Source organism: Cervus elaphus, chromosome 31, assembly GCF_910594005.1.
Source record: "Cervus elaphus chromosome 31, mCerEla1.1, whole genome shotgun sequence".
Taxonomy (NCBI): Eukaryota; Metazoa; Chordata; class Mammalia; order Artiodactyla; family Cervidae; genus Cervus; species Cervus elaphus.
Window position 1 is genome coordinate 5,200,055 of NC_057845.1, and position 27,315 is coordinate 5,227,369.

Consider the following 27,315-nt stretch of genomic DNA (forward strand, 5'->3'; position numbering starts at 1 on the left):
TCTAAGAGCGTGGGCATCTAGAAGTGAATTTCCTGACTCTACTGATTTGGGGAGGAGTTGGTGAGAATTCCTGGGGGGCGGGGGGTAGACTGTTCTGCAAAGTTTGGGGGAGGAGTTGGTGAGAATTCCTGGGGGGCGGGGGTAGACTGTTCTGCAAAGTTTGGGCCTATTTGTGGGAGTCTGTGATTGTGTGTACTTGCGAGTGAGTGTGTGGCTACATGAGTGACAACGCCTATGTGTGTACTATGGGTGTGATGGTACACACGTGTGAGAGTCCAGGTGTGTGCACTGTGAGTGACAGTGGGTGGGGGCACACGTGAGTGTGAGTCTGAGTGTGTGTCTGGATGAAGTGCTGCATTGTGGTGGCAGTGCAGAATTTTACAAAATTTCTTCCCCGACCGTTGGCCAAATGTTGCTAGCACACTGCTGTCTTTCCAACAAGTTTTTCAAGTATTACCAGGAACCTGTAATTACCTACGCTTCTCTCAGGCCCTCCACGCCTGGAGGTGGGACCTCCTCACGGAACAGCAATTATTTGGGGACTGCAACGGGTTAACCACAAAACTGGTGTGCGTTAGAAAGGGGGAAGTCAGTGGAGAAAATTGCAAGAATCAGCATGGAAGAAGTTGGAGACTTCCTTGGCGGTCCAGTGGTTAACACTCCAAGCTCCCACTGCAGGGGGTGCAGGTTCAATCCTTGGTCGGGGAACTGAGATCTCACATGCTGCACAGAATGGCCAGGAAAAAAAAAAAGAATAGGAAAGGTTGCTCCCACCAAGTCCTCTTCTTTTTCTTAGGAAAGATGCCGCTTCAGGATGACCCGCTGAAGACGAAAGTGGGAAGAAGCCAGCTCGTAAAGGTCTGTCATCGTGGGCTCAGGCGGCAGCTGTGCCATCGGCCACCCCAGAAGAACAAGCTGCCCTGCGGCTGAGGGGGTGGGGGGAACCTTACAACAAGCCCTCCTCTGAAACGGAGAACCAGCTCCCCATACTTGGGAAAATCAATTGCAGTCTCTTGTCACCCGGTACCTTTAGCATCAGTACCACCGAACTTTACATAGTCGGAGGGATTTCTAAAAACACTCAGAGGTGGGCTTCCCTGGTGGTCCAGTGGCTAAGAATCTGGCTGCCAATGCAGGGGACACGGGTTTGATCCCTGGCCTGGGAGGATCCCACATGTCACACAGTAACTAAGCCCAGATGCCATGACTACTGAGCCTGTGCTCTAGAGCCTACAAGCGGTAACTACTGAGCCCCCGAGCCACAACTACTGAAGCCCGAGTGCCCTAGAGCCCGCGTTCTGCAACAAGAGAAGCCACTGCAATGAGAAGCCGGTGCCCTGAATTGAAGAGTAGCCCCCTGTTCCCCTCAACTAGAGAAAGCCTGCATGCAGCAAGAAAAAGCCCGCATGCAGTAACGAAGACCCCAGCATAGCTAAATAAATAAAAGAATTAAAAAGCAAAAAACTCAGGGGGTTGCAAGAACATACACAGATAAGTTTGCCCACACATGAGGCTGGGACCCTGGCATTTCTTTTTTTTTTTTTTGGCATTTCTACTAATAAGAGTTTCAAAGTGGGACGAATGCCAACTGGTCCACTGGCGGAGCATTTTCATCAGGCTATGAATGAAACCGAGAGCCCACACCCCCCACACACTCTGTCCCCCTCAGCAGTTACTTACTAGGTTGGCATTTAAAGGAGACCAAGAGGTATTTACTGCTTCCTGGACAAAGGTCAGGTCCAAAAACACGGCTATTGACCAGGAGGTGGCAGGCCCGCTGGTTCTGACACTCGTCCAGCACCTTCTAAAAGGAGGGGGTAGAAAAGGGACAGGCTTGAGAATCACACGCAGCGTCTGCGGGACCCCACACCTGGGCTGCTCTGGAGGGAGGGGCGCCTGCCTGCCTGGCCTGGGGCTCACACTTAAAGCCTTCACGCTGGTATCAGCTGAGTCTAAGACGGACACACCCACAAGGGACTGATCAGATTGGCTCTCTGTCTCCCCATCACTCCTCACAAAAGAATATCTGCTCCAACAGTGCCAGGCCTCCCACAGAAAACCAGTCTCCAATTAGCCTTGCCTGGCACCACTACTGAAGTTCTAGCAAAAGAGTGACATTGTGGTGTCCTGGGGACATAAGCCATATCAAGGTACCAGAGACTGTGGACTGGAAGAAACGCAGATGTCCACCCCTACCCACCACTGCTGTGTGAAACAATCACAGCTACGCATCCTTAGAAACACCCAACATGGGTCACAGGAACGGTCAGCATTTGGAAGACTTCTGGGCTTCCTTGGTGGCTCAGATGGTAAAAGAATCCACCTGCAAGGCAGGTGACCTGGGTTCAATCCCTGGGTTGGGAAGATCCCCTGGGGAAGGAAATGGCTACCCACTCCAGTATTCTTGCCTGGAGAATCCCATGGACAGAGGAGTCTGGAGGGCCACAGTCCATGGGATCACAAAGAGACAGACACGACTGAGCGACTAACACTTTCACTTGCAGTTTTTGGAAACCCCGACCCAAATGCAGGTCAACACATGAAAATTAAAAAGTTGATCCTCACCCTCACCAACCTCAAGGACACAGGACCCACCCGCTTCTGGGCAGTATCCCACCCAGCGAACACTCAGGCTTGCTGTTGAGCTGGCTTTAAACGCTTTTCTTCAAACCTCTCCTGACCTTTCCCAGGCTGATCACACCTTTGTGAGTGAGTCTGCTCTGGGCAAGCTCGGGGACCACCCACCACTGGGTCGCAGGTGGACCCCCATCCCACTGCCGCCCTTTCAGTTCCCACATGGGTCAGGACTCCCCCCCGCTGCCCATCATGAACACAGAGGTCCTCCACGCCAAGAACAGGAAAAACGCTCCCAAGAATCTACTTATTCCTGTTGGACTGAATTTAGTGCCGATTCACAAGCCTGTCTAGAGTCTCCATGTTCTCACGGTAGCCCATGGAATATCTCCGCGCAGGATGCTGGCCCTACTGGGTATTCTCTGTCACCTTAGGGGCCTCACAGTTGTGCATAAAATCAGGAAAAATGCCCAGGGAAACCCCCAAGGACCCCCAAAGGATGGTGCATATTCCTTGGCTGAGGGAATCATCAGCCCTTGCATGGCTCCTTGTGTTACAACCACGGGACCCAAGGCAGCGCTCTTTCCGAAGTGTGTCAGAGCTGAGAGACGCTGTAGCCATTTAGTCATGGGATGAGGTGGGATGGGCAGACGTCAACCCGTCCCCTTCTACGTCGGGCAACCGCTCTCTGAGGAAGCCCCTTGCATCAGCTCTCAAACACAGGTTAAAAGACAGAGGAAAGAATCTCTTAACCTCTGGAGGAAAAACAGCAGCGCGCAGGGACGCTTCTGGCAAACGAGCTCTCCGAACAACATCCGGGCTGTGTTTACAAATGCTGAGTCGTCCGCCTGGTTACGGGAACATCCTCTTCCCTCGGGGTTGCCTGGCAGAGGCAGGCGCCCTGATCGGAGGATGAGGTTGGCGCCCGCGTGTGCCAGGAGCTCACGCCTCCCCAAGCAGGCACTTCCGCCCTGGAGGCACTGGCCACCGTTCTTCGCAAACCCAGGGGAGAGCCTGACACCAGGCAGGTGGGCTCGGGCTGAGGAACGGGGAGTTCTCAGGGCAAGGGGGAGGGCTGGAGGGAGGGTGGGGCACGCAAGGAAAGGAACCGCTGGTCTCCAGAAGAAGCATGCTGTCTCTCCTCAGGGCGTGGAAACCAGGGGATTCATTCAAACACATTTATGTGGTTTCTCAGTGGGTGTCTTCGCCAATCACGTGACCACCCAGATACTACAGCGCTTGGCATGAGGCAATAAACAGTCCAACAGAAAAACCCTTACGTTATCACATTAGGCTTGCTTCTCCTCTTCCAGCCTCAGGGAGAGCTGCGCCGTGTTGAGGCTGATTCCATTTCTCCTCAGTCCTCTTTGGAAATTTACCGTTACCCTCATTTCTCACAACGGACAAAAATCAAGCTGACATCTAATTCACCAACTACTCTAACCGCCTTGATGTCAACGGATTCATAGGGAACTTCAGAGTCATTAAAAAAAAATCCAAACCCAAGTGACTCCATAACCTTGGCCAACTAGTTATAGATGTTGAGGGGCCAGGAAAGCAGGATGGAGGTTGTTTGGATAACTGAAAGCAAGAATAGTCGAAAGTCATCATGGATACTGGGGTTGGCCAAAAGAGTTCTTTCAGGTTTTCTGTACGCTGTTACAGAATACATTTGTTTTGACCTCCTCGTAGACCAAGTATTTCCCCAATGCCAATCAAAAAAAGAATGAGTCAGCTCCCCGCCTCCACCCCCAATTCCTGGTACTATCAAGAATAAACCAGCAGAGACTGCTCAACACAGATCCAAACCAGAATAACACGATTATCTACAACTGGAGAAGCAACCCATAAAAAATAACAAAGATAATTATTGATATTTCTCTTCCTTGAGTGCATTCTCTAAGAATCTGACCATGACCTCTGATGTCTGCCTTGCGGTTTCTACTGAAACAGGCATGGCCTTCCCTCATCTCCTGGGGGTGGGGTGGGGGGTAGAGGGGCTGACGAGAGATGTTAAGCCTCGAGGTTGAAACCCAGCATAATGGTATGACTTAGCTTTATTGCAGGGAGCAGCGTGCCTTTGAATAAATTCATTCTGCAAATGTATTAAGGGAGGGCTCCAATAAGTAGGCATTCTATACAGACTCAGAAGCAAAGAATAGCTCACTTGCCAAATTCGTGATCTGTCTACATGGAGATTTTCAGGGATCAGGTTTGCTTGGAGTGAACTGTGGAATCACAAGTATATACACAGAGAGAGGGACAGACAGGCAGAGGCAGAGAAAGAGAAAACCATTTTGTCATCTTAGAACATCTTAGGAAAGGCAATACCTGCAGTGTGGTGGGCACCACACAGGTTAGGCTGTCTTCCCTCTGGGAGGCAGGCTGCTGCGGACTACACTTTTGGTAATCTTGCCCATAAAATGCCGACTGGACACTTATCGTGGAATGCCGAGGACACTGCAGATTCAAATGGTCCCCGTCACAGGCATAGGCGGTGTGGTTTTGCAGGAGTTTGGTTAGGTAACCTGGAAAATATTCAGCTGGGTTACAAGGGGTATAGGAGTTCACCACTCCTTCATGGATTTCAGAGCGGGAGGACCTCGGCTCCCCTGGGGCGGGGGCTGGGCAGTGAGGAAGGTGTGGGCGGAGCTTCCTCCGTTGTGGGCGGGGCTTTCTGTGCTATGGGCGGGGCTTCCTCCCTTGCTCCCCAGGACACGATATCAGACAGAGCTGGGGGCCCGAAAGGGAGCCGGCTTTTCTGTCTGGGCTGGAGCCCTGGGTCTGGGCTGGCCTGTGGCAAGGCTCCGAGAGCGTGTTCCCTCCAGGAAGCACTGAAGGGCTGGCCAGGAGGCAAGAAGTCCTGAAGCATCTCTATAACGTAGGAAGAAATGCAAGTGGGTGTCCCTGGGGCATGTAAATGCCTGTCCTAAGGGAGACTTGGCTTCTCTGATCCCCCACTAGCTGGGCCAGGCCTTCCTGGAGCGGGGGGATTCCCGTTTTATTTTAGGAAACCAGTCCTGGGCCAGCCTCCGTCCTGGAGAAGAAAGCAAGGCAGGCATCCTGCCTAGGGTAAGGGACTTCTCTGAAGGGAGGGTAGAGGGGATGGTGTGACTCGGTTATGGGTCCAATAGTGTCTCCCCCCAAACTGACCTTCACCAGGGACCTCAGAATGTGACCTTGTTTGGACATAGGGTCACGGCAGATGTAATTAGTTAAGCTGAGATCAGGTGTGAGAAGGTCCCTGAATCCTATATGACTGGTGTCCTGATGAGAAGAGAAGAGACACAGGACAGCAGTCATGTAAAGACTACAGTGATGTCTTTGCAAGCCAAGAACCTCCAGGGTGGCCAGGAATCAATGGGAGCTGGAAGACAGTAGGAAAGATTCTTTTTTTTTTTAGTTAAAAAAATATATATATTATATATTTTATATATAATATATATGTATATATGTGTGTGTGTATATATATATTTGGGGGGGGGGGGGGAGCTGTGCTGCACAGTCTGTGGGATCTTAGTTCCCTGACCAGGGATCAAACCTGTGTCACCTGCAATGGAAGAGTCTTAACTCCCAGACCACCAGGGAAGTCCCAGAAAAGATTCTTCCTGAGAAACTCTGAAGACAGCACGACCCTGCTGACATCTGATCTAGACTTCTGGCCTCCAGAACTATGAGAGAATGTATTTCTACTGTCTTCAGTCATCCGAGTTCAGTCATTGGTTATAGCAGCCCCAGGAGATTTATACCGGCTCCCTGTCACCACACCTGCAGCGAGGCTGGCTGAGTCGAGAAGGCCCTGGGCTCGGAGGAGCTATGGATGGCCTGGCAGGCACTAGCGGCCTGGATGTTTTCTCAGAAAGGAGGAAGGAAGGCTCATCTGAGATGCAGATTCCTTTCCTCCTTCTCACACCTCATGAGGTCAATCGCGAGGCGGCTGGGAGGGAAGCCAGGGACTTTCTGGGGAGGTGTGTAGGAGACGCTTTGGCAGCGTCGGCCTTCGAGGGGAGGAGGGGTGTGGAGGAAGGCGGCCTCCAGGCGCCCCAGTCCCCACAGGGACGGGCTGTGCTCAAGCTGCTCCTGCTTGGGTTTCAAAATCCTCTCTGAACTGTCATGCTTGACAAACGGTGCCCAGTCCAGGTCCCTGGGCTCCCCTGATGGTCGCAGAGAAGGGACTGAGGTGCTCTGCCTAGATGGGCTCACCTACCGAAGCACACCTGTCCATTGAAAGTGAGGACCGGGCGCCCTCCCCGGCGCTCTGCACCCAGCCCTTAGGTGTCCGGCTGTAATTCCTTTTTTCCTTCCCACCCATAACCACCATCATAAGATCGGCCAAGGAATCAGCCACCCCGAGAAGCGAAGTCTAGCTTTGAGCAGCAAAACTGCCATTTAGCAGCAGGCCTGTGAGTCAGGGCTTCCCAGGTGACATTAACCTGGGAACCCGCTTGCCAATGCAGTAAATGTAAGAGACGTGGGTTTGACCCCTGGGTCAGGAAGATTCCCTGGAGGAGGGCACGGCAACCCACTCCGGTATCTTTGTCTGGAGAATCCCATGGACAGAGGAGCCTGGTGGGCTGTGGTCCATAGGATCACAAAGAGTTGGACACGACTGAAATGATTTAGCATGCACGCATGCATTGTGAGTCAGGACCCTGCTTGTTGGAATGTTGTTGCTTATAAGGTGAACCCCTCGGGGCACTGAGAGGGACCAGGCAGAGATCCCTTGGTGGTTCTGGGGCCCCAGGTCAGTGTCATCCTGTAGGATGCACAGGTGAGCCCTGATGAAGCCATGATTTATGCAAGATTCTTTGTGAGGTCTTAGGATCCAGGGAACTCAGGGTGGTTCTGAGGCTGCCCCCAGGCCAGTACCCACCCTGAAGCTTCCCAGGCTGGTACTATCATCCTTGGGTCTCTTCGACTTTGTCAATAAAATGTTCTTGTCAATCATACCCCATCCTTCATGGGGATGCTCAGCTGGCTGAAATCTTAAATCAGTTCTGGGAGCATGACCTCAGCTTAGTGTTTATGATCTGTCTGAAAGGCCATGTGTTACTCTGGTTAAATGAAGGTGATGTTACGGCCCTGGGGCAGATTGAGCCACAAGACCAAAGGGGCCTGATTCCCAGATTGACAAAGTGAGTTGCTGCCTGCTGCACAGACTGTCATGTGAGTGAGAAAGAAACTTCTGCTGTGTTCGGACTATCACCTTTCATCACCCAATTTGTCATGTGTTAATAGTTTGTCTTCAGGAAACAAACTTGATCTCCGTGGGACTGTTTGCATCAGAATACAGCCGGATGCAGAGCAGTGGCCAGAGCCTCCCTGCTACCATCTTCATATCCTGAGAGTGATGTTCTGGAGACATAAGCTCGATGCACAGAATTGATTAACGGGAGGTCTTTCTGGCCCTCTTGCACTTTGAGGAGAGAGAGGAGCCTCCTTCCCAATACATCAGTTCTGACACTGTACAAGCTCAGCAGTAAAACTTGCTCTAGACTCAGTCCAATTCCTTCTTTGGAAACTAGGCCTAAGTCCAGCAGTGGAATATTATTCAGTCCTTGGACTGCAAGGAGATCAAACCAGTCAATCCTAAAGGAAAGCATCCTTCAATATTCATTGGAAGGACTGACACTGAAGCTGAAGCTGCAATACTTTGGCCACCTGATGTGAAGATTGACTCATTGGAAAAGACCCTGATGATGGAAAAGATTGACGGCAGGAGGAGAAGAGAGCGGCAGACAATGAGATGGCTGGATGGCATCGCTGATTCAACGCACATAAGCTTGAGCAAACTCTGGGAGATAGTGGAGGACAGAGGAGTTTGGCGTGCGGCAGTCTACGGGGTCACAAAGAATCAGACATGACTTAGTGACTGAACAACAACAAAAAGTGAAATGAGCTATGAAGCCACAAAAGACGTGGAGGAAATAAGACGTATGTGATTCGGTGAAAGAAGCCAATTTGAAAAGGCTCCATGCTGCATGATTCCAACTATATGTCATTCAGGAAAAGGTGAAACTATGGAGACAGTGAAAATATAAGTGCTTGCCAGAGGTTTGCGGGGGAGAGAGGGATGAATAGGTGGAGCACAGAGGAACTGTAGGGTGATGAAACCATCAAAGGAGGTCCAGCATCAAGAGAGACCCTTAGTATGGACTACGGACTCTGGGTGGCAATCTGGTATCACAGCAGGTTCCCTGGTTGTGACAAGTGCACCGCTGGTGTGGGGGGTGTGGGATGGTGGGGGAAGCTGTGGGTGAAATTCCTGAACTTTCTGCTCAATTTCGCTGTGAACCTAAACCTTCTCAGAAAGAAAGTCTATTTAAAAGGGGAAAAAATCTGGACTTCCCTGGTGGTCCACTGGTTAAGACTCTGCCCTTCCAATGCAGGGAGAACGGGTTTGAGCCCTGGTCAGGGAGGTGAGACCCCACATGCCATTTGGTGTGGTCAAAAGAATTTTTAAAACTTTAAAATAAGATAATATGAAACATTTGTATGCAGTTTAAAAAAAAAAAAAAAGGAAAAAGTTTAAAAACCACCCATGCATCCCCAAGATAGCATGACCTTAGGGAAGAGAGGGTTAGGTACCAGGGAGGGGACATAAGGGGGAGTGTATGTGAACTGGCAAAGCTCTTTCTTTACGTAAAGGGTGGCTACACATTTCACTGTGTTCTAAGTTCACCTGGCTATGCACTTAGGATCTGTGCAAGTTTTAGTTGGTAGATAAATGTTTGTTTAAAAAACCTTTGCCTGCAGCTTCATGACCAATACTTTATACTAATAAAGAAAGTCTAAGAAAAGCCCTTAAAACTATCCTATGCCTCTATCTCTAACTCTGCTTGTTGTTGTTTAGCCACTAAGTCGTGTCCCACTCTTTGCGACCCCATGGACTGCAGCCTGCCAGGTTCCTCTGTCCATGGAATTTTCCAGGCAAGAATCCTGGAGTGGGTTGCCATTTCCTTCTCCAGGGGATCTTCCTGGCCCAGGGATTGAGCCCACATCTCCTGCATTGGCAGGCAGACTCTTTACCCCTGAGCCACCGGGGAAACCCAACTCTATGCTTACCATAATGCAAACCTGTAGTCTGTAATTTGAGACTCTGCATGACATTATACACCTGAAAGGAGAACCCTGAGCTGATGGTCTAACAGTTCTTGCGTCAGAGATTCCCTTACGAACGTTAATAAATGGAAATATAGGAAAAGCTCGTGAGGACCTACCCACCTGCCTACCCACCTTATGGGCCCCAGAGGTGCTTTCTATGCCCCATTCTGATTGGCTGTGTCAGAAGCTGCTAAGAGATCAAAAGAAGGACAGTTAGAACTACCACTGCTTTCAGCAACATGAGGGTCATCAAGGATCACTTTGAGGGGCATTTGGGATGATGAGTGGGTAACAGGAGCTTGTTTAGAAAAGGTTCAAAGTGGGCAGAAATTAAGAAAATGAGGACTTCCCTGGTGGTCCAGTGGTTAAGAATCTGCCCTGCAATGCAGAGGACATGGGTTTAATCCCTGGTTGGAGAACTAAAATCCTACATGCCACAATGCAGCTAAGCCCAGATGCCACAACTACTGAGCCCACGAGCCGCAACTAGAGAATCCGCAGGCTGCAGTGAAAGATTCTGAGTCCTATAACTAAGACCCCACGCAGCCAAATGAATAAATAAAAAATAAGCAAATGGCTCACCTGGTAGACAGAAGAATCCCCCGCAAATGTCCACAGAATCTAAATATGTTACTTTACATCACAAAGGGGATTTTGCAGTTATGATTAATTTAAAGATCTTGAGATGGCAAGACACCTTGGATGACCTGGGAGACACCAATATAACTCCAAGGTCCTTATAAGATGGAGGCAAGAAGGTCAGCGTCAGAGGAAGGAGGTGTGGCCATAGACCTAGAGGTTGGAATGAAGCAGCCATGAGCCAAAAATGCAGGCGGTATCTAGAAATTGGGAAAGACAAGGAAGCAGATGGTACCCTGAAGGCCCCCGAAAGGACGCAGGTTTGCTAACACCTTGATTTTAGACTTCTGACCTCCAGAACTGTAAGAGACCAAGCCTGTGCTGGGTGAGGAAACTAAGAGTTTGTACAGATGACCCTTATAATGACTTGGTGAGGTGAGGAGAGAAATGAGGCTTAGTCATAAGAACTGATGACCAGGGAGAGATTTTTCAATAATTACGATTGGGTTGAGGTTGGGAGAGAACCTATGTATGTACATGTGTGTGGGTATAAATACACAGACACAGGAGTCCGAGGTCATATTTAAATTACATTTCTCACTGTGGGTTAGAATCAGACAAATTTGAAACGCAGTGTTAGCAAGAAAGAGCTTGAAATGATGAACTGTGGGCTCTAAGCTAAATATAGGTGAGGCGGGACTTCACTGGAGGTCCAGTGGTTAAGAATCCATCTGCCAATGCAGGGGACATGGGTTCGATCCCTGGTCCGGGAAGATCTCACATGCTGAGGGTCAACTAAGCCCATGTGCTAGAACTACTGAAATCTAAGCACCTAGAGCCTGTGTTCTGCAACAAGAGAAGCCACCACAATAGGAAGCTGAGAGTAGCCCCCAGTCACCACAACTAGAGAAAAGCCCGCTTGGAACGGTGAAGATCCAGTGTAGCCAAAAAATAAATCAATAAGTACATTTTAAAAAATAAACCAAGAAATACAGGGAAAGAGATGGTCACAGGAGAGGACCAGGGGAACAGAGGTCTGCTGAGATCCACCAAGGTCAGAGTGGGGGCAGTTATACCAGCAAGCTGGAGGGAGAGGACAGCTTGATCAGACAAGTTGCTTGATCAGATTCCAAGGTGGAACAGTTACAAGTGATGGAAATGGCCATGGCAGAGGGTGTAAGAAGTCAGTGTAGGAAAAGATTCTTGGGAAAGAGGACCCCAGGAGCTGGGAAGATGCCCTCTGGATCAGACATCTCACAGGAAAAGGTAGGAACTGTGGGGGAGCAAGAGTCCACTGCCAAGGCTGACCTTGAACAAAGGGCAGAGAGCAGATGACCTAAAGCCCCCTCCAGCATGCAATCACCTTCCCCACTGAGCACGTCCACTCTTTCCAATGTGTTGGGTTGAGTCAACACATTACTGAGTACCTTACTTCATTCAGGATGGGCCTCCCAGGTGCCTCTAGGGTTAGAGAGGACCCACCTGCCCATGTAGGAGATGCAGGAGACACAGGTTCGATCCCTGGGTTGGGAAGATCCCTTAGAGGAGGAAATGGTAACCCACTGCAGCATTCTAGCCTGGAGAATCCCCACGGACAGAGGAGACTGGCGGGGCCCATGGGGTCACAAAGAGTCAGACAGGACTGAGGCGGCTTGGCCCCCATGCGGTTCAGGATGCACTAATGAAAGCCACAGACAGGGTGGCTTATGAACAGTGGAGTTCATTTCTCACAGTCCTGGGGGCTGAAGGTCCAAGATCCAGGGAGAGCCCAGATGCCATTTCCTGGCTCACAGATGGCCTCTTCTCACTGTGGAAGGGCCAGGGGCACTCCATGGGTCTCTTCCGTAAGAGATTCATGGGATTAGTGAATCCCATTCACAAAGGCTGGGGAAGACTGAAGGCAAAAGGAGAAAAGGGCGGCAGAGGATGAGATGATTGGATAGCGTCACCCACTCGATGGACATAAACTTTGGCAAACTCCAGGAGACGGTGAGGGACAGGGAGGCCTGGCATGCTGTTGTCCATGTGGTCCCAAAGAGTCAGACACAACTTGGCGACTAAACGACGATTCATGACTTAAGCTCCACCCTTGGCCCCACCACTTAATACCATCCCTTTGGGAGTTAGGATTTCAATATGTTGGGGTGGGGGGGGAGGGGTGTGGGGAGTACATACACATTCAGACTGTGGCACTTAGCTTCCCCCATACCTTGGTTTCTTGGCTGGGATCCTTAAAAAAAAATTAATATAACAATCTAATTTTATTTAATTTGTGTTGTTTCTTTTTTTTTTTTGCCTCTCCACATAGCATGTGGGGTCTTAGTTTTCTGACCAGGGATCAAATCCGTGCCCCATGAATTAGAAGCACAGAATTTTAACCACTGGACTGCCAGGGAAGTCCCCAGATGGGATCCTTTTTAAAAATGCAGCTTTTGTTAACGGTTCTATGTGGATCAAATGCCCCATCACGTTGGGTCAGTCAAGAACGCTTTATGTGTTAATACTCTCAGCCAGCGTTTTCACTGTCTGATTGCCTATTTGTGGGCAAATATTTACTACTCTGAAAGAAGGCAAAAGTGCACACTCTGTTAAGAAATCGCTCCTCGGAATCTGGAATGGCCTGGAAATGCTCCCTTGACCCTTGTTTCAACTGGGGGAGGGGAGCAGTGGGAAGGTGTCCGCTCTCTTCCCTGGCAGGCAGCAGAAACTCCTACAGCCCCGGCCACAGCTCGCCCCTTCCACAGAGGCACGTCCAGAGAGGCTTCGGCTGGGCAAATCTTAGAGGAGTTTAGATAAAGGCTTTGATGTTGTCCTGTTTCTAAAGGTGGGTGACAGGTTCATGGGAAAGAACCCCTAAGAAGAACAGAAGCTCTTCTCCATCTTCAGAAAGACCCAGGGAAGACATTCTTGGAATCATCATGCCCATTGCATTTCCAAGGAAAAAACCCATTTATACACAAATAATCCAGGGAGCCCTGAAGGACCAAAATGTAAATGACGGATTTTCAAAGAATCAGGGAGCCGGGGCGGGCGGGGGTGGCGGGGAGCGGGAAGGAGGAGCAGGTGTTATGCTGGGGGGAAAGAAGGGTCTATCCAAATTAAGGCTTCCCAGGTGGTAAAGAACCCATCTGCCCATGCAGGAGATGCAGAAGACGTGGGTTCGATCCCTGAATCAGGAAGATCTCCTGGAGAAGGGAATGGCAACTCACTCCAGTATTCCTGCCTGGGAAATCCCATGGACAGAGGAGCCTGGTGGGCTACATTTCATGGGGTTACAAGAGTCAGACACAACTGAGCAAGTATGCACCCAAAATTAACCTGGGAACATGCGCGATAAACCAAGGCAAACTCTTCTTGCCCTTCAGGACTTCTCCAAATCACAGAGATCCCGCTGTGTACTGGGATGTGAAGAGGGACATATAGGTGGAATCTCACAAACATATTTGACCAGTTCCCCCCCCTCCCACTTTTTATTTACATGAAGCATCTGAGGGTTACTGATAAGCACATCATTCTGAAAGGAACATCCACTGTGTCTGTAAAACATGGTCAGAGCTAAGAGGTGGATCTAACTTAGATAATTTCAGAAGGCATTTCAGAATCCCATACAGCTGGAACGTCCTCATCCTGAAGCTGGGGATGGACAAGGAGGAAGTGGGAGGAGCACAGAGGATTAAAAGCCCCGAGGCCAGGGTCCAGCCTGGGATTACGGTGAGTGACTGTGATCATCCCCTCTCAGAATTGGTGGGGACAGTATCTGCCATCACCCAAAAACCACTGCCTGACACTAAGGTATTGCTATCATAAAGTAAATCTTTTTTTTTTTTTTTTAAGATTTCCTTTTTCTGTGTGTGTGTAGACCATTTTTAAATTCTTTACTCAATTTGTTACAATATTGTCTCTGTTTTATCTTTTGGTTCTTTGGCCACAAGACATATGGGCTCTCAGGAATCCAACCAGGAATTGAAACCACACCCCCTGCAGTAGAAGGTAAAGTCTTAACCACTGGACCACCAGGGGAATGAGTCCCTACCACACGGTAAATCTTGAAGAGCATGGATTTACTCAGCGCTCTCACTGATGCAAGGCAAATCACAAGACTAGCCAGCCCTCTTTGCTTGGAGCCCCAGCGGTTAGATGGTCAACTCAAAAACAGCCCGAGTGGCAGCCGTCATGCAATGTCCAGAAATGTCAGCAAGGTCACCCGCTGAGCTTGGAGGGAAAAGAAAAATTTCCTCCCTTCTTTCCTTCCCCTCCTTCCTTCTTGTTTTTCTCTTTTTACTTCTTTTAAACAAATAAGGTTTAAGAAGCCACTAATATTTAGTAGCTCAGGGCTAAAGAATCCTTCTGCCAATGCAGGAGACTTGGGTCCAATCCTGGGTCGGGCAGATCCCCTGGAGGAGGAAATGGCAACCCACTCCAGGATTCCTGCCTGGGAAATCCCATGGACAGAGGAGCCTGGCGGGCTACAGTCCATGGGGTCGCAAAAATTCAGACATGACTTAGTGACTGAGAACACACACAGTATTTAGAAGAGACCAAACACGCTTCAGATTCTTCCTCTTTTTTTTTCCCCTGAAGCCAGAAGCCCTCCACTAAAGTCCAAATTTCCCAAGGGCTGAGGTTGCCTGAGTCAGTCCAAGCTCAGGATGTAAATACATCCCTCCCTGGCTGCACATCCGTGTGCTCAAGTCCCCTAATCACCAGCGGCCAATTTCACAACCTTACTTCTGGGAAGAGAATGGAATTCAACTGTATTGTCCTTGTTCCTCCCACCCCTCATTTTCTTAAAATAAAGCAGCACCCTGCAGTCCCTTAATGCTTTAGACAAGAGACTACACCCTTTTATTCACAAATATTCAAAGGTGTTTCTACACGTTTGAAGTTCTTTTCCAGAAAAGGGTATTTTTTTTTCTTTTGTGTTGGCGAGGGTGTTTAAGAGTTGGCTGGAGCACGAGGAGGGGGCGGCCCACGCAGCTTTAGAGCAATGAGTCAGTGAGTCTGAGGACGCAGCAAAGGCCCCCAGTGGATAAAGGGCTCAGGGCTGGGCACTGCACCCCCAAGAGCATTAAGATAAAAAGCAAGTTTAGCCTTTAAGTCTCTTCTTCAGTGCCAGGTTTGGCACAAAAAAAGTTGACTCCGGAGCTTAATTAGGAGAACTAGAGAGATCGGGCGGTCTCCTAGATGTCTGAGAGGCAATCACAAAGGGGGATGATAGAGGTAGCTATGCTGCTCTTAAGTGAGGCACTCAGATCCCGGACCCGAAACAAAACATCGGAGCACAGAGGTGAAGTGAGAGTCTAGGCAGGGCAGAGACAATACAGTTCTTCCCGAGCCCTGGGGAGAGGCAGTTTTCCAGGTCTCCTGACGATATAGTAGGCCAGTGGAAAGTCCTGGCTAATAGCAAGAGGGCAGAAATGATGCTGGCGACTTGACGGCGGGGCGCTGGAAGCTCCTCATGTGACCCCCACTCCCTCTGTGCCGTCTGCCGTCACACAGGGCAGGCAAAGCGGACGAGGACAGGGACCTCCCTGGTGGTCCGCTGGTTGAGAATCCACTCTCCAGTGCAGGGGAAACGAGTTCGAGTCCTGGTTAGGGAACTAAGACCCCACATGCTGTGGAGCAATGAAGCCCCTGTGCCACAACACCGAGCCTTCCAGATGCAACGCGTGAGCCCGCGTGATGCAAGGGAGATCCTGAGTGCCACGGCCGAGACCCAGCACAGACAAATAAACAAACGGTTGCTTTCTTAAAAAGAGAGAGACAAGGACAAACCCTGAAGACCCAGAAGATGGGGAAAGCCTAGGATGGAAGGAACCGGGCACCTGAATGACCACATGCAGCACAGCCCCCGACTTGTCCAGCCCCACCAGACCTCGGCATGAGGGCTTTATCCTCATTGTCCCAGCGAGATTTGGCAGTTGTGTTGTGGGTTTCAGCAGCTAACCTACCCTGACTAATGCTCTGGCATTCTGTCACCTGGGACTTGTGTTAAGTAGGAAGCTTCTAGGTCTTTGAGGAGTATACCAAAACTTTTAGCGTTTTATCGTTTACCTCACTGATTTGTGATGGCGCTGTTGACAACATTCCACATGACTTTCAATCCTCATTTAGGGAATCATTGAGCTAAGGGCTTCCCTGGTGGCTCGGACAGGAAAGAATCTGTCTGCAGTGCGGGAGACCTGGGTTCAATCCCTGGGTCGGGAAGATCCCCTGGAGAAGGGAATGGCTACCCATTCCAGTATTCTCGCCTGGAGAATCCCCATGGACAGAGGAGACTTCAGGCTGCAGTCCATGAGGTCACAAAGAGTCAGACACGACTGAGCAGATGACAGTTTCTTCAAGCTAAGACCTTGCTGTCCTCGAAGTGAGTTAAAGGGTGAAACGCACTGTGCGCTGCGCTTGGTCGCTCAGTCGTGTCCGACTCTTTGCAGCCCCAGGCACAGCACCCCGCCAGGCCCCTCTGTCCACGGGGTTCTCCAGGCACGAATGCTGCAGTGGGTTGCCATTTCCTCCTCCAGGGGATCTTCCCAACCCAGGGATCGAACCTGCGCATTGGCAGGCAGACTCTTTACCGCTGTGCCACCTGGGAAGCCCCTGAGTTAGATTACTAAGGAGATAAAAAGGATTAGAGGTCTCATTGATTAGCCTACTAATCACCATTCTTCATGGTGCCACTGACTTTTTAAACTTTTAAAAAGACTTTCAGCGAAAGTGTGAAGCAGAGACTTAGTGGGCTTCTGTGGAATGCTCATTAAGCAGGCCAGTTTCCAGGTGCTGGTGAGTGTGGGAGGCAGACGGGACTGTGGGCAGAGTGGGGCGGTGCCCCACAGTGCCGGCCCTGGATAAAAGCACCAAAGCACAGATGTGGAGGCCACAGGCTGGGAGGTAGGGAATTCGTGCTTTGAGACCCCTCAGGCCCGGTGCTTTTCAGGCATGTTAAGCCTAACTCCTTTAGATCTCAGGTTCTCATCTGTGATACAGTGATGGACAGGGAGGCCTGGCGTGCAGTCGTGGGGTCACAGAGTCGGACGCGACTGAGCGGCTGAACTGACTGATACCTACTTTATGGGCTTCCCAGGCGGCGCTGGTGGTAAAGGACGCGCCTGCCAGTGCAGGTTAGACAGAAAAGGCTTCGATCCCTGGGTCGGGAAGATCCCCTGGGGAGGGCATGGCAACCTGCTCCAGTATGCTTGCCTGGAGAATCCCACGGACAGAGGAGCCTTGTGGGGTACAGTCCATGGGGCTGCACAGAGTCAGACACGACTGAGCGACTTAGCGCCGCACAAGCAGCTCGCACAGTGACTGGGCTTGTCGGTTTCATTCCCTGAGGACAGCATGAGTGTACACGGAAGCAGAGGCTGGAAGTCCCATCTCTGTGTTAAAGGGAGCCCCGAGACAGGCAAGGGCAAGCAGGCAAAATCCGCTGCTCCCAAGCTCAGCCTTGGTTTGGATTTAAGATAAAGCCATCTGGATGCAGAGTAGATGATGCCTGTTTTCACATTCTATAAAACTGCCCAAGGACAGGCTCATATACACGATGAGGGTTATACCATTAATCATTTGTCCCCAGGTTTGAGGGTCCCATGGAAGCTTTTTTTATACACACGAGCCCCAAAAAGAACTGGCTGAGTGCTAATTTGGAAATGTTTGCTGGCTTCTGATATATTCCTTTGAACCTACAAATTTAGAAAATCCAGTTTTCTACCATTTATTTTCAGCAAACTCAAACCATTACGTTCTCTTTGACAATAAAGCTGCTTGATTTTCTTCAGTTCAGTTCAGTTCAGTTCAGTTGCTCAGTCGTGTCTGACTCTTTGAGACTGTGGACCGCGGCACGCCAGGCCTCCCTGTCCATCACCAACTCCTGGAGCTTACTCAAACTCATGTCCATTGAGTTGGTGATACCATCCAGCCATCTCATCCTCTGTCGTCCCCTTCTCCTCCCGCCTTCAATCTTCAATGCCTGATTTTATTCAAAGCAAATAAAAATACTCATTTTTTAAGAAGCTTTATTTATTTATGGCTGTGCTGGGTCTTCACTGCTGCACGTGGGCTTTTCTCTAGTGGCAGGGAGCCAGGGCTGCTCTCTAGTAGCGGCACATGGGCTTCTACTGTTGCAGAGTACAGACTCCAGAGCACAAGCTCAGTAGTTCTGGCACAGGGGCTTAGTTGATCTGAGGCATGTGAGGTCTTACCGGATCAGGGATCGAACCCATGTCTCCAGCAGTGGTAGGCGGATTCTTTACCACTGAGCCACCAGGGAAGCAAAAAAAAAAACAAAAAACAGACTATTTCTAAAGGCACATAACCTACAAAATTTTCCATGTTTGCCACTGTTTCAATAGCATATAAAGAAACCCCAAAGTGTATGTCGTTAAAAATATTCTCAAATTTTGATCAATAATAATGGAGAAAATGGAAATTAGTTGCTAACATTTGACAAGAAAAGTGACAGCCCCCAGCTCTCTGTGACTTTTCCGCCCTGAGGAATGAACACTTTTTCATTTTCCATGAGTGCCACATGGCACCCAAGTTCCATTTATCCACTTCCCCGGGCTTTGAATTCTCATATTTAATTCTGGTTTCCAGCAATCACTCATTCAATGATCTCTTATTTTGTTAGTTTTTCTCTCTACATCTCCTTTTCTCTCTGCACACTGGTGCTCTGATTCACCAAACCGCATACTATCCCCGTGTATATTCATACATATGAAGTAGGTTTTTCTGTGTGAAGCCCAGCTGTGTATTTATACCTATGGGTCAGGTCCTTATGCCTAAGCATTTGTCTACATACGTCAATCCATTATATGGCTTTCAACTCCACTCAAGCAAAAATATCTAAAGTCCATGTAAGATCGAGGCCCCCCTCCACTGCCTACCTGACTTCATCCTTTATTTATTTGGCTGTGCCGGGTCTTAGATGTGGCATAGGAGATCTTTAGCTGTGACATGTAAACTGTTAGTTGTGGCATGTGGAATCCAGTTCCCTGACCAGGGATCGAACCTTGGCTTCCTGCACTGGTAGCATGGAGTCTTAGCATTTGAACCACCAGGGAAGTCCCTGACCTCATCCTTATAGCTCTCTCCCTCAGCTCTGGCCACCGTGGTCTTCTTGTTTCTCAAAACTGCCAAGGACACTCCCACCTCAGGACCTTTGTTTTGGCCATTCTGTTCACCAGAAAGCGTCTTCCTTCTAATATCCACTTTTCCCTCCCCGCTTCATCCTGCCCTTTGTGCAAAGGTGACCTCCTCAGACGGCTTCCCTGGCGGCTCTGAGACACAGGCACTGCCTGCCCCCAGCCGTGACCCTGCCGCCTTCCACTCCATGCAGACATGCTGTCAGTTTCGCCCCTTCTGCATGTAAGCAGGAACACTGCTTTATTAACTGCTGTATCCCCAGAACCTAGAAAGAGTCTGACATACAGTCGGAAGGCAATGGATAGTTTTTAAATGAGTGAGAGAGTAAGCCCAGCAGAGGAAGACCAAAGGAGAATGCCTGAGTAGTAGATTCTGATTAATCCTCACAGCGCTGACATCACCCAGTCCTCACAAATCTTGCTAGGTAACTGTGCTGGCAATTTTAAAGACCTATGTTCCTAGTGGAATGGGCCTCAACACGCCCACAAGCAGGACGTGAGCATCCCGCCCGGGCAACCAGGTGCACTGGTGTGATAAGGCTAGTCCCCACCACGTGCTCTCCTGAGTCTGACCTCACTTCAGTTCAGTTCAGTCGCTCAGTCGTGTCCGACTCCTTGTGACCCCATGGACTGCAGCATGCCAGGTCTCCCTGTCCATTACCAACTCCTGGAGCTTATTCAAACTCATGTCCATCATGTCGGTGATGCCATCAACCATCTCACCCTCGGCCATCCCCTTCTCCTCCCACCTTCAATCTTTCCCAGCATCAGGGTCTTTTCCAATGAGTCAGCTCCTCGCATCAGGTGGCCAAAGTATTGGAGTTTCAGCTTCAGCATCAGTCCTTCCAATGAATATTCAGGACTGATTTCCTTTAAGACTGACTGGTTGGATCTCCTTGCAGTCCAAGGGACTCTCAAGACTCTTCTCCAACACCACAGTTCAAAAGCATCAATTTTTCAGCCCTCAACTTTTCTTTACAGTCCAACTCTCACATGTATTCATGACCACTGGAAAAACCATAGCCTTGACTAGATGGACCTTTGTTGGTAAAGTAATGTCCCTGCTTTTTAATATGCTGTCTAGGTGGTTCATAGCGCTTCTTTCAAGGAGCAAACGTCTTTTAATTTCATGGCTGCAGTCACCATCTGCAGTGATTTTGAAGCCCAAAAAGATAATCTGTCACTGATCCCATTGTTTCCCATCTATTTGCCATGGAGTGTTGACCTAGTGTCATTCAAACACACCAACAAAACCCCTTGTGACTTTGTTACGTACCCTACCTTGACCTCCAATGAAGACACTTGCCCACAGGTCCTGTCTCTCTCCCAATTCCCCACCTGCTTGGCCGAGCTGTTCCCTGGATGCTTCTCCCATGTGGCCCCCTATGTGTGTGCTGTGTGCTCAGTCGTGTCTAACTCTTTCACAACCCCGTGGACCGTACGTAGCCCACCAGGCTCCTCTGTCCATGGGATTTTCTACTCCAGGGGATCTTCCCAACCCAGGGATTGAACGCAAGGCTCCTGCAAATCCTGCATTGCCAGGCAGATTCTTTACCACTAAGCTACCTGGGAAGCCCATGGTGTACTGTGCCTCCCTCCTATAGGACCCATATGTGTAATCAGTCCTTTAGCTTCAAGTAATTTCCATGGCTATGTTGGTGTGATCCTTATAAAGCCTAGAAGAAGGACTTTATCCACTGTTTATGACACAATAAAAATTTGTATATGTGCATATATGCATATATTGGGCTTCCCTGATAGCTCAGCTGGTAAAGAATTTGCCTGCAATGCAGGAGACCCCGGTTCAATTCCTGGGTCGGGAAGTTCCCCTGGAGAAGGGATAGGCTACCCACTCCAGTGTTCCTGGGCTTCCCTTGTGGCTCAGACGGTACAGAATCCACCTGCAATGTGGGAAACCTGGGTTCGATCACTGGGTTGGAAGATCCCCTGGAGGAGGGCATGGCAAGCCACTCCAGTATTCTTGCCTGGAGAATCCAATGGACAGAGGAGCCTGGCGGGCTCCAGTCCATGGGGTCGCAAAGAGTCAGACACGACTGAGCGACTAAGCACAGCCCAGCAGATGCACATATTATGGGTTTCCCAGGTGGCTCCCTGGTAAAGAATCCGACTGCCAAGCAGGAGACACAGGGTCGATCCCTGGGTCGGGAAGATCCCCTGGAGAAGGAAATGGCAGCCCACTCCAGTATTCCTGCCTGGGAAATCCTATGGGCAGAGGAGCCCAGCAGGCTACAGTCCATGGGGTCACAAAGAGTCGGACACAACTTAGCGATGAAACCACAACACCATACATACGTTATATATGTGTGCCTATGGATATACACATATACAGACAGAAAGAGAGAAAAATAGGAATCAATTGATTACAAATTGTTTTAAATGGGCTGTGTCACACTTGAATTACAGTTGTATAACAACACTCACTATTTTACTTTTAAACAATCTGCAGGAGCCTCTCTGTGCCTTTCCAACCAAAGATTTCACATCCTACAAAAACGAACACTTTATTCAGTAACCAGGTACCCAGCCCGGAAAGTTATTCAGCCAATACCATCTGGATTCGAGTTGTTTAAAAGTAACTGGATCAATCCCCATTTGCCCAAAGCATTTACACGGAAAGCTTTTTCTTTTCTTTGGGGTGCAGAGTAACTCCCAAACTACAGAGCCACTTGGCGATTAAGGCAGGATGGAGGTGCATTTGATAACTTAATGCAACTTTTTACCAGCACTTAAAACTCAGATATGAAATCTACACTTGATCTTTCCTGCTTGGAATTGGCCAAATTAGTGTCTGTATCCCTATATACAACAAAAGCCTCTCAGAAACACTCAGGGAAGCCGACCAACCAAAGAGCCCAACGCAGTCCAACACGAGCATGTGGGGGCGGGCAGGTGCCGCCTCCCCCTCGAGCCCCTCAAAACAGCCTTTCAGCTCCAGACGGTTATGTGTAGGATGATCAAGGTAGACGTGATACGCTCAAGGTAGAAATGAGGACTTCAGGGCATGCCTTGTGAGCTTTCTTCAGTTAATTGGAAAATTATATAGTGATTTCACTGCTCATAATAATAAAACTTTTTCTTTTAACTTTAAAGATGATGATGACTGGTGAGCAGTGCTATAAACCTCAGAAAGTTGTCTAGAAGGTTAAAATGACTGGACCGGATTTAGGGGCAGGGCAGATTTGCTGCACTTTTTAAAAAAATCTTTTTTATTGTGGTAGAAGTCATATAAGACATAGTATTCTAACCATATTTAATTATACAGTTCAGCGGCAATAAGTACATTCACATTGTTGTGCAACCATCACCATCATCCAGCTCCTGAATTTTTCACCTTCTTCAACTGAAGCTCTGTCCCCACTAAACACTGAACTAACCCAGGCCCCTCCCCAACCCCTCCACCCCACCTCCCCACTCCCCTGTCCCTGGCATCTATGAATGTACCTTCTGACTACCAGTTTGACTATTCTAGGGCAAGTGTTAGTTGCTCAGTTGTATCCAACTCTTTGCGACCCCATGGACTGCAGCTCGCCAGGCTCCTCTGTCCATGGGATTCTCCAGGCAAGAATACAGGAGTGGGTTGCCATTCCCTCCTCCAGGGGATCTTCCCAACTCAGGGACTGAGCCCAGGTCTCCCGCATTGCAAGTGGAGTCTGTACTGTCTGAGCACCGAGGAAGGAACTGTGTAAGTGGACTGAAACAGTATTTGTCTGCACCTACTGTACACTGGAATGCATTTTTAAGGCTAACGATACATGTTCTACAAACAGAAAATGAAAGTGGTACTTGCTCAGTGGTGTCCGACTCCTTGCAACCCCATGGACTGTAGCCTTCCAGGCTCCTCTATCCATGGGATTCTCCAGACAAGTGGGCAGCCAGTCCCTTCTCCAGGGAATCTTCCAGACCCAGGGATCAAACCTGGATCTCCTGCACTGTGGGCAGATTCTTTACCGTCTGAGCCACCAGACCGTACCTTTTCTCCCCCTGTACTATAGAGGAGGCCCTCACCAGCCATGACTGAACATGTTTTGCTCCCTCGACAGTTAACAAAACAAGAGCAGAGAAGTTTCTGAAATTTGCAACAGATGTCTCCAAGAGTCTGTCCTTAGGGAATCGGCAGGCTGACCGACTGTATCTATTACAGCCTCCTGGTGGGTTTAACAGAGGATTTGGGGGCAGGTCATTTCGCCTCCCCCTTCTTCGGTTTCACCCCGGTATTAAGGGAAGTAGCAGCATTTCTTCCTTTGTATTTTGCAGAAGTGGGTGAGGCTGGCAAATGTAAAGAAATACGGGTGCCCGCACGATAATCAGACTGGTTGGGCCTTAATCATGACATTCATCCTTAATTGAGTCCCTGGCACACTCGCTCCTGGTGTAAACCCCCAATGGGCTCAGCTTCACTCAGCGGCCTCAAGGACTCACAGTTTTTTTTGTTCTCCTACGGGTTCCTTATTTACTCTTCCATACCCTTCTCATACAGTGGTCATGTATGGATGTGAGAGTTGGGCTATAAAGAAAGCCGAGCGCCAAAGAATTGATACTTTTGAACTGTGGTGTTGGAGAAAGTCCCTTGGACTGCAAGGGGATCCAACCAGTTCATCCTAAAGGAAATCAGTCCTGAAAATTAATTGGAAGGACTGATGCTGTAGCTGAAACTCTAATACTTTGGCCACCTGATGCGAAGAACAGACTCATTGGAAAAGACCCTGATGCTGGCAAAGATTGAAGGCAGGAGGAGAAGGGGATGACAGAGGATGAGATGGTTGGATGGCATCACCGACTCAATGGACATGAGTTTGAGTAGGCTCTGGGAGTTGGTGATGGACAGGGAGGCCTAGCAGGCTGCAGTCCATGGGGTCGCAAAGAGTTGGACACAACTGAGCAACTGAACTGAACTGACTTCTTTATAGAAGATGTGGTATAATGTGTGTATATACACACAATGAAATATTACTCAGTCATTGATAAGAATGAAATATTTGTAGCAACATGGATGGACTGAGAGACTGTCATACTGAGTGAAAAAGTCAGAAAGAGACAGACAGACACCAGATGATATCACTTATATGTGGAATCTAAAATATGACACAAACGAATCTATCCGTGAAACAGGAAGAGGATCAGAGACATAGAGAAGAGACTGGTCGTCACCAAGGGGAAGGAGGGTGGGAAAGAGATGGGTTGGGAGTTTGAGATTTCAGATGCAAGCTGGTATATTCAGAACGGATAAACAACAAGGTCCTATAGGACAGCACATGGAACTGTGTTCAGTGTTCTGTGATAGACCATAATGGAAAAAAATATGACAAATACATTGATATACACATATAAGTGAATTACTTCGCTGTACAGCAGAAATTAACACAATATTGTAAATCAACCATACTTCAATAAAAAATTTAAAAACTGAAATAGAACATATTACTTCAAATAATGAGAACCAGTGTATTTCTACATTAGGGACAGAGCGCTAGCCTTTATATATAATTCAAACAGGCACAACTACTTTCAAGGATTGCCTTCAGAGCAAAAGCTTTGTCTTTGCTGAACACCCAAGTGGCTCAGTGATGAAGAATCCACCGGCCAATGCAGGAAACACAGGAGACTCAGGGTGGATCCCTGGGTTGGAAAGACCGCCTGGAGGAGGAAATGGCAACCCGCTCCAGTATTCTTGCCTGGGAAATTCCAGGGACAGAGGAACCTGGAGGGCTGCAGTCCATGGGGTCACAGAGAGTTGGACACAACTTAGCGACTAAGCACACACACACATGCATGTACGTAGGGACCTCCCCAGTGGCCCAGTGGCTGTGAGTCTGCCTTCCAGTGCGGTGGACGTGGGTTCAATCCCTGGTCAGGGAACTAAGATCTTACATGCCTCAGAGCTGTTAAGCCCGTGTGCCACAACGGAAAATCCACTGCACAGCACCCAAGACCAACGCAGCCAAAAATAAATTAATTAATTAAAAAAAATAAAATTAGTCATTCCTCCTTTTTAAAATGAAATGTTCAACCTTTAATGAAAGCTTTGCCATGCAGATGGGAAAGGCTACCCACTCCAGCATTCTGGCCTGGAGAATTCCATGGACTGTATATATAGTCCATGGGGTCACAAAGAGTAGGACACGACTGAGCAACTTTCACTTCACTTGCCATGATTATCCTCATGACAGCTCTCTGACATGTCAGGGGAGTTGTCCACTTTCGCTGACTCAAGAGATCTCTTGGCCCACTGGTGGTGGGATGGGGGTGAGTTCCCACTCTGACTCTCAACCTGAGTCTCTACTCCAGGTTCAAAGGCGCTTCACAACCCCTGCCAGAATCCAAGACATCAAATAAAGGAGGAATCGCTCACTTCTTTATATCTGGTGGTGGTAGTGGTTTAGCCGCTAAATCGTGTCTGACTCTTGTGACCCCCGTGGACTGTAGCCCCCCAGGCTCCTCTGTCCCTGGGATTCTCCAGGCAAGAATACTGGAGTGGGTTGCCATTTCCTTCTGCATCTCTATATATACTTTGTCATAATATTATGTTCAGAGTGATTTTATTTACTTATTTAAAATTTTTTTGGCCTCACCACACAGCATGTGGGATCATAGTTCCCAGGCCAGGGTTTGAACTCATACCCCTTGTAGTGGAAGTGTGGAGTCTTAACCACTGGACCACCAAGGAAATCCCCCAGAGTGATTTTAACTGCTGTGGTGGAGGAGCACAGAGGGTGTCTGGCGGGAGGGGGATAGTAATAAGGAACATGTGACTTACCCAAGAAGGAAGCAGGAAGGCTTCCAGATGGGAGGTGATGCCTGAAGAAAGAGCAGGCGGTAACCAGGTGAAAATGAGCTTCAGGCAGCAGGGGCCACATATGCAGGGGCTCAAAGGAAACTTCTAGACCTTTGGCATGGTAGGTGGACAGGGTATGAGGTCTGGAGTGAACGCTGGGGAAGTTAGCAGGGCTTCCCTAAGGAGTTTGAAGTTACCCTGAAGTTTCAATGGGAGCCACTGAAGGTTGAAGGTAGGCAAGTGATGCTGGTCAGATCTGCAATTCCGAGAAATCCTGAATCCAGCAGCCCATGTTGGAGGGACTGGAGAGACCCATGAAGAAATTCAGGTGACCGCCATCCTATGGGGGGCCAGGATGAAGGCCTGAGCTAAGACAGTGGCAGGGGGACAGGGTCAGAGGATGGAGATCAGAGTCTACAGCACCAGTGTGCGACCGGAGCTGGGGTACAGAGCTAGCTCCACACTCAGAAGGGCCAGGCTCTCGGTTTAACGCTCTGCTGTGACCTCCTTGACAGTCTTAACAATTTAACCCTTGAACTTGTGTTTTGCAAATGAAGCCCAAAAGGACAAGAGGACATGAGTATGGGCAGAGGAGATGCCCAGAGTCACTTGCCATCACACTGTCATAAAGTGTGTGAGATGTCCCGAGCAGAGAATTCCAGCAGAAGTGAAATCCCACCAGCAGAACTGAAAGTGAACTTCAGGAAAGCATGTTGCATCTCCACCCGGGGAAGCAGACGCGCTGATAGAACCACATTCTCCCTTAGAACAGGGATGGCTCTGAATGAGGGAAGCTGGTTGGGACATCATATGAAATCCGGACAACCCAGAAACCCAGCGTATCTTCTTATTCTTGTTAGTGCCAGGCATTAGCCAGATACTCATGCTGCAAATGATGGCATAGAAGGAAAGGGAAAGACAGAGATTCCCACAGCTTCTTTTCCTTTCAACCATTGCTTACATACCAGTAAGACGAAGTAGACAGCAGTATACACACAAATGGGCAGTATATACACGAAACAAGAACGCATCATTTCTGTAATTCCATACACCTATTCGATGTTCCTATATTTGTATTTAAAACTAGCATCGCCTAATAGGAAGATGATCGATAAAATCCATGCT

At 49.0% G+C, this 27,315-nt stretch overlaps 1 protein-coding gene across 11 annotated transcripts in view; it reads right to left on the bottom strand.

The window, feature by feature from the left end:
* EVA1C (eva-1 homolog C) overlaps positions 1 to 27,315 on the bottom strand; it is a 112,985-nt gene that overhangs the window by 62,665 nt on the left and 23,005 nt on the right. For 8 of the 11 annotated variants that reach the window (XM_043892690.1, XM_043892686.1, XM_043892683.1 and 5 more), the window contains exon 2: positions 1,681 to 1,804. The exons of 1 other annotated variant lie outside the window; for it this stretch is intronic. In XM_043892690.1, the coding sequence (XP_043748625.1) occupies positions 1,681 to 1,804 (124 nt within the window). Of the gene's footprint in view, positions 1 to 1,680; positions 1,805 to 4,905; positions 5,103 to 26,172; positions 26,405 to 27,315 lie in introns of those variants that run through there. 2 more of the 11 variants (XM_043892692.1, XM_043892691.1) reach the window with 2 other exon arrangements.